Below are 7,698 nucleotides of genomic sequence, written 5' to 3' on the forward strand. Positions count from 1 at the left end.
TTAAGGCCCCACCTTCTTCCACGTTGTTTACAGGGGACAACCCTTATCCCTGAGGAGGGGTGTCTATTAAACAGAGTGCTGGTCTCTGTGCCCCATGCGTGAGGCCTAATCATATATGAGAACCTGAAGCAATGTTTCTCAGCCCAGACTGCACATTAGAATCACTTGAGAGTTTTAAAAACTGCTGAGACCCAGGCCACTGTGGAATTCCATCAGAACTGCTGGGAGTAGCACCCAGGCACCAGAATAACGCCCCCCACTCCCAGGTGATTCCAATGTTGTCAGGGTTCAGAACTGTTGCTCTAGGGTAGCACTGTCAAACTTGATGCACAGAAATCCTCGACATCCTCATCAAAAGCAGATTCTGACTCAGTAGGTCGGGGTGGGCTTGAGGTTCTGCACCTCTCGGCCCCCTCTCTCCTCCTCGGAAGGTAGAGCCGATGAGCGAGGTGGGGCTGCCTGGCCTCACCCTGCTCACCCTCTCACTTTGCAGTTCCTAGGGTTCCTCTGTGAAAAGTTCTGGTTCAAGTCCAGCAAAGCCGAGGTGAAGTAGGCTCAGCCCTGGAGAACAAGGAACAACCCCCGTCAGCTGAGGGAGGTGGGAGCAGCATGATCTGGGGGAGAAGGCCTTCCCCTGAGTGAGGGCCAGAATAACCCTCTCCCTGTCAGGATGAGTACGAGCATGACGTGGACTGGTGGAGCAGGTTCTTCTGGGCCACAGGAGATGGTCACAAGTCCCTGAAGAATAAGTACAAAGACTACCACAGCCTAAAGGTTTGGAGGCCCCTGGGAGGGGGAACCTCCTGCTGAGAGAGGCCAGCAGACCTAGCCTTGATTCCTCTGGGAACCGCCAAGTAGGGACATTTCCTCACTGTCTTCCATGACTCCCAGAGCCACCTCCACAAGCCACCCCGTCTACTGCCCCTGGGGCTGCTGGCTGGGCAGGTGCTTTGAAGGAAGACTTGGGAGCTGGTGGTCTCTCCATCTCCTGATCCTGGGAATTGTCCTCCCACAAGCCTGTCCCCACCTCCACCCCCCACCCCTCAGGTATATGACTGTGAGCTGGAGGCTGTGCCAGCCTTCCAAGGCCTGCAGGACTTCTGCCAGACTTTCAAACTCTACCAGGAGCAGCCCAAGTTGGACAGCCCTGTGGTAGGGGAGTTCAAGGTAGGTGTCTGCCTATCCCAGCTCAGCTGCTCCTGTCTCCAACTCCCCTAGTCCCTACTTCTCCACTCCCATCCACACGGTGTCCCTTCTGTCCCCAGAAGACGAAAAAACCCCTGGCTCTATATGCTCATTGTGAGGATGAGCAGGGAGGGCCTGAGAGACAGTTTTGGGAGTGGGGGAGCAGAGAGGGACTCGGGGAGACCTCCCCTTACACAGGAAGGGCGAGGGCCTTCTCTCTCCCAGTTCTGGCCCATGCTGGTCTCCCCAGGCCGCAGAGCCTTGGAAAACAAGTTCAAGCCTGAAGGGATGGATGGGGGTAGAATGAGAGTTCATGTCAGCAGAAACTAGGAACTCCCCTAACCACCGCAGTTCCTTTGCCCAACACCCCTCCTCAACACAGTGGTCCCTGCCAGACCCTTCTGCTGCACCTCTGCTGTCCTCTCAGCCTTCTGTCTCTGCCAGACCCCCTCCCTCCTGAACTTGGGTTGGGGGCACTTCCAGGAAGGCTTTACAGACCTGCGCCAGCACTGCCAGGCTCGGTCCCCAACACCCTCCCTCCCCACTCTTCACCCAGGGCCTTTTCCGAATCTACCCTTTTCCTGAGAATCCGAAAGCCCCCAAGCCCCCGCGTCAGTTCTCAGTTTGGCCTGAGAGAGGGAACTTCCCTCAGCTGTGCTTGGTGCGGGTGTACGTGGTACGAGCCATCAACCTGCAGCCCCAGGACTACAATGGCTTGGTAAAGAGCAGCCCCCACCCAGCCCAGGTGCATCCCACGGCCTGCCCTAAACCTGTCTCCTGGAGCTCCCTCAGGCTGCGGACACCCAGACTGCCAACTGCCCACAGGCTCCATCTGGTGCAAGGGGCTCCACTCCCACCCTCCCTGGCTAACCTGGAGTGACACCCCATTTCTTTTCCTTCCCCTGCTTCTATCTGACCCCCAGTGTGACCCTTATGTGGTCCTGAAACTGGGGCAGACAACACTTGGCAACCGGGACACGTACAAGCCCAACACCCTGGATCCCATCTTTGGCACGTGAGCTGCCCCATCTCCCCCAGTCCCTCCTTCTCCACTCCCATCCACACGGTGCTGGGAGTAAGCTACATAAGGCAGAGAACTCCCGCATTTCTTTCCAGCCTCCAAATTCCTAGCATGGAGTCATACATGCTCTAGGTGTTCAACAGATGGAAGATAAAAGGACGGGTGGTCTGGTTGTCCTCTCTCTCAAACTCTGCCTTTGAAGGGAGCTCAGAGCCTCATACCCCAGGCCTAGCAAAAGTTTTCAGCCACACCAGGGATAGCAATTGGCAGACAGCAGTCTGTCCCATGCTCTGCTCTCCACATTCACCAGGAATGAACAAGGGGGTGGAGTGGAGCTGAGATGCTGGCAAGGGGAGCAGGGAAATAATGTGGCCCACAGCCTCTACAGTCTCACCCTCACCCCTAGGATGTTTGAACTCACCTGCAACATCCCCCTGGAGAAGGATCTAGAGATCCAGCTATATGACTTTGACTTGTTTTCGCCTGATGATAAGATTGGAACCACAATCATTGACCTTGAAAACCGACTCCTGTCTGGCTTTGGAGCTCATTGTGGGCTCTCCAAATCTTATTGCCTGTGAGAATGGGCTTGTCTAGGGCAAGGGACTTGGGGTGGGGGGAGGTAGGGTGGAGGAGTGAGCTCACAGCTCCCTTGGGAAAGGCCCATGACCTGGGCTGGGAACCAGGGCCGGGACCTGCCCAGGCTTCCACCACTGGTCATCCTGCAGCTCTGTATTATCCAGGACCCAAACCTCCCCACTTTTTCCTTCACATATCCCCACAGGGCAGGGCCCTTTAGGTGGCGGGATCAGATGCCCCCAAGCTACCTCCTGGAACGCCATGCCCAGCACAAAGGGCTGCCTCCACCTCTGTTCGACCCTAAGGAAGACTCTGTTTTTTACAATGGGAAAAAATTCAAGCTGAAAAGCTTTGGTGAGAAACACAGCATACCACCAGAGAGCAGACACAGGCCTCTGGAACCTGTGGGGCTCCAGGATGGAAGAGCTGAAGGTTGGGGGTGTGGGAGAGGACAAGGAAAAATCTCCCATGTGCCAGAGCGCAGCCCTCCCCCTTTCTCCTTCACTCCTGTGGAAGGTGACCATGTCCACTACCCAGGCTGACCTACCTGGGAGATGGGAAGGCTAATGGCCTCGTGATCCCCTCCCTCCATCTCCCTCCAATCCAGAGCCCGAGTCTCCTACTATTCATGGTTTGGGACCCAAGAAGGAACGCCTCGCACTATATCTCCTGCACACCCAGGGGCTAGTACCTGAGCACGTGGAGACCCGTACACTGTACAGTGACAGCCAGCCAGGCATTGACCAGGTATGAGACTGAAGGGGCCACTCCTGCCTCCTATGGGAGGGGCTGGATCAGGAGATAGGGGTGCCCATCCAACCAGGACAATGCCCACAATGAGAGAGGAAGGACAGGCCAAGCGTCTGGGTATGTACCCGCACAGAAGACAAGCATGTTTTGCACATGTTAAAAAGCAAGAAGTTCTGGTGATGTCACTTAGAACGGAAAATTTCTAAGCTGGAAAGGTCATCTACAAGAATGGGAGGCCATGCATCAGCTGTGGGTAGTGCTAAGGAGCCCTACCAGCCAACGTCTCCATTGCCTTAATCTCCCCTGAGGGGCAGGGCGGTAGCACCTCAGGTCAGATGCTGCAGACATTACAACCCTGGTTCTGGCTGTTAATTGCAGGCTGTTTACTCCATGGCAAGGAACCCCAAATACAAGAGTAAAAACCCCCAAAAGCACCTTAATTATTCACCATCCAGCCACCATAATGGCTCATCTCATTCTCCAAATCTCTCAGGCTAATACCACATTCTAGATACAAAGTCCTCTGCTAAGCATTTTTTAAAAACCACTATCATTAAATCTGTTTTCTCAAATGGGGTCAACTCCAAAAAAATAAAACTAGGTCAGTAGTTTGAAAGACAGACATATTTATTTATTTTCCAGTGTTGGTAGTTAGTTCTTCCCTCTCCTGTTCATCTCTTTTTCTCACCATTTTCATCCCTTATCTTCTTTTGTAGACTTCTGTACTTTGTGGCTAGCTTAATATCCTTAGGTCGTGGTTACATAACATAAAATGACCTGGAAATTTGGACCGATGGTCTGGTTTCCTCTTACTCAGGGCTCGCGAACTGCTTAATAAAGAAAACCCCAAGCCTAAACTGGAGACCTGTCCAGACAGGCTGTCTAGCATGACCTGCAGAGTGGCATTAACCCTCCAGACCCCAGTCAAAAGTGAAATCCTAGCACCACGCCATCAGCCTTGAAGCCACCATACCCCAATCTCACCGCACTATTCTCTAGGCAAAAGAATGAACACAGAAAGGGGAAATTGGTAGGCGGTCACCCCTCTATACTCCATCCCTCAGGGTTGGGAACACAATCTCAACAGACTTTAGAACCTGGGACAGGGACCCCCCAGGCCAGCCTGCTGAGAAGAGGCTAGCAACCCCCATCAGCTCATCCATCCTGGCTCTAGGGAAAGGTGCAAATGTGGGTGGACATCTTCCCCAAGAGGCTGGGGCCTCCTGGCCCCCAAGTCAACATCAGCCCCAGAAAACCTAAACGGTGAGTGACAGCCATTTCCCAATTGCTACATGTCACAGTTCAGCCTCCCCAGGGTGCAGAGCACCACTGTCCTCAAATGCTGAGTTGCAGTAATTCTTTTCTCTACTGGGAATAGAGGAAGCTCTACGGGGAGCTTTCTTGCCCTGAATTTCCCAAATTCAGCAAGAGCATGGAGGGCAGCCTCCCAGGCCTCTCTTCCCTCAACAAGGCTGCAGCTGGGGGGAGCTATTCCTCAGCAAAGCCTCAGAGCACAGTGGCTGCAGGTATGAGCTGCGCTGCATTATCTGGAAAACTGCCCATGTGGACCTGGCAGATGAAACTTTAAGCAGAGAGAAGATGAGCGACATCTACGTCAAAGGGTGAGGGAGAGGGGCAGGGCTCCAGCAGAGCCTCCTGAATTCCCCAGTTCTGTCATCCTGCTGGGTCATCCCAATTCTAGGGGGGACACCACTTCACTTTCACCTGTGCCTGGCATCAGCTGGCTGGCCAGCCCTTCCCACAGGACTCCAGCTCGGGGATGGTGACAATACACATGAACCCCAGGTGAAAAGACTCTGACCCTAGGTGGTTATATGGGCTAGAAAAGGACATGCAGAAGACAGATATCCACTACCACTCCCTGACTGGGGAGGGCGACTTCAACTGGCGGTTCATCTTCACCATGGATTACCTGGCGGCAGAGGGTGTGTGCGTCCAGAGCCAGAAGGTAACAGACTGGAGGCATGGCAGGGAGGGGGCACACAAACAGCCTCAGGCTACAGGAGCTGCTCTTCCCCTTCCCCCCAGAGACCTGCATGCTGTACAGAATATTAGGAACATGTACCGAGGCAGAAACCCTCCTCCTTGATAGTCCATCACTACTGGGTGGTGGGCAACTAAGGTGTCCAAGGGAAGTCTCAAGGAGACAGGCTGGAAACATGTTCTCTGCCATCCTCTAGGATTACATATGGAGCCTGGACCCCACACTGATGAAGTTCCCAGCCCGGCTCATCATCCAAATCTGGGACAATGACATCTTCTCCCCTGATGACTTCCTAGGTGAGGTCCTGGCATAGGGCTTCTGACCACAGGACAGGGAGCTCTTGCTTGCTGATGACATTTCTCTGGGCTCAGGGGTCCTGGAGCTGGATCTGTCTGACATGCCCCTCCCAGCCCGGCATGCCCACCAGTGCTCCACCAGGATGATGGATGCCGACCCCAAGTGGCCCTACTTCCTCCAACACAAGCACTTCTCCCTCTTTAAAAAGAAGACTGTAACTGGCTGGTGGCCTTGCCAGGTCCTTGATGGTGACAAATGGCGCTTGTCGGTAGGAGATGGGGAAGATGTCTATTGAATAGGACTGCTATGCCACATAACCTGCCTCTAACAGACTTCTGGGGACCTTAGCTAAATCCCTTTTCCTTTCTGGACCCTGGGAAGAGGGCCTAAAGTGACCTTGCTCCTGTTATTGGACCTCAGCCATTCCCCACCTGTGCTGTTCCTAGGGCAAAGTGAAGATGACTCTGGAGATTCTGTCAGAGAAGGATGCCTTGATCAAGCCAGCTGGGCGAGGCCAGTCGGAACCCAATCAATACCCTACACTTCACCCTCCCCTGTAAGAGTCCTGAGGAGCTAAGGCACCAAATCTTTCTTTCTCCTCAGTCTGCATGGGGCAGTGACTGGTGGGCCTACAAGTGGAGAAGGGTAATTACTTCCTACCACCGCAGCTCAGTGCTCAGTTACAATCAGAAGAGAACAGACTCGTGGGAAGGGCAGGGGAGGCAAGCAGAAGTTGCTTTTTTAAAAAGAAAGCACTCTGCTCTGGATTACTTGACCTGAAGATTCCCTCTGCCCCCTCCCCCTCCATCCTCTGACATCTCCCCTGCTCATGGACAGACGCACCTACTCCTCTCTCATATGGCTGCAGTCACCTGTTCAAAACTTCTGTCATGTTCTCTGGAAACGCTACCACTTCAAAATCATAGCCTTCTTGGTCATATCGATTATAGCATTTATGCTGTTCAACTTTATCTATTCAGCTCCGGTGAGTGGCAACCATGGGGACAGGGACAAAGGCACTGGTTGCTCTTGGGATGACTCTGAAGAAGGCACCTTCAAGTTGTTACCTCTGGCTGACTCTCTTGTCTGTTCTTTCCAGAACTATTTGGCCATGAGCTGGATCAAACCTGAACTTCGGCTTTATCCTCCCATTAAAATATACAATGACATCACTTTACAAAACACCAGCAACGCCAGTTCTTCCATCCTCACCACCCAGGCTCCAAACCTAAAGCCTACAACGACAATGGGTGGCAAGTTCTCCAGGGAACCAAGAACCACCTGAGTGACATTTTTCCAGAACTTCCAGCTCCACAAGACTAATTCACCCATGTCTACCTGGATTTCTTTCTGACTACCATCAGCCCTACTCTTAGGCTTCCTACCAGTTCCTTATTTCTGTCTTCTAGAACATATGCAAGGGATAGTCTGGCTACTGTGTTCAGAAACCACTTCCAACAAGAGCACAGCTGTAATTTTCCACTGAAATAAACATGTTTTATAACAGAGAGCCACCTTGTAATATGGGGGAGTTAAAGACAACATAAAAGGCTGAAGACTCACAAGGATGGGGACTGCACCACCTCTAGTCCTCAGGGTCTCTTCCACACTAAGAGGCTCTGAAGTCAGAGGAAAATGGAAAGAAAGGGTAACTGAGCAGATAAGTGGCTCAAGTAGGGTAGGCAACATGCCAAGGCCCTGCTCCACCTCTCGCCCCCCAGCATGCATGCACAGGAGAGCCACACTATGGACCAGAGGGAAGCATCTCCCTCCTCTGGCACACACCTGGGATTACAGCACCCAGAACAATATTCAGCCCCATTCACAGTGGGAAACTTGTTTCTAGAACAAAAAGCAAGCC

General features: G+C 53.0%; 1 protein-coding gene across 1 annotated transcript in view; it reads left to right on the plus strand.

Moving 5' to 3' along the window:
• Window positions 1-7,504, plus strand: part of FER1L5 (fer-1-like family member 5) — a 55,806-nt gene extending 48,302 nt beyond the window's left edge. Inside the window, 17 exon segments of the mRNA XM_008567913.1 lie at window positions 494-544; window positions 670-774; window positions 1,048-1,167; window positions 1,742-1,903; window positions 2,109-2,200; window positions 2,613-2,783; window positions 2,991-3,139; window positions 3,393-3,532; window positions 4,710-4,798; window positions 5,062-5,157; window positions 5,363-5,504; window positions 5,737-5,836; window positions 5,912-6,105; window positions 6,284-6,393; window positions 6,675-6,822; window positions 6,937-7,075; window positions 7,078-7,504. Of these exon segments, the coding sequence (XP_008566135.1) occupies window positions 494-544; window positions 670-774; window positions 1,048-1,167; window positions 1,742-1,903; window positions 2,109-2,200; window positions 2,613-2,783; window positions 2,991-3,139; window positions 3,393-3,532; window positions 4,710-4,798; window positions 5,062-5,157; window positions 5,363-5,504; window positions 5,737-5,836; window positions 5,912-6,105; window positions 6,284-6,393; window positions 6,675-6,822; window positions 6,937-7,075; window positions 7,078-7,160 (2,091 nt within the window). The 3' untranslated portion in view covers window positions 7,161-7,504.
• The last annotated feature ends 194 nt before the right edge of the window (window positions 7,505-7,698 follow it).

This window comes from Galeopterus variegatus, unplaced genomic scaffold (genome assembly GCF_000696425.1).
Source record: "Galeopterus variegatus unplaced genomic scaffold, G_variegatus-3.0.2 Scaffold356, whole genome shotgun sequence".
NCBI classification, from domain to species: Eukaryota; Metazoa; Chordata; class Mammalia; order Dermoptera; family Cynocephalidae; genus Galeopterus; species Galeopterus variegatus.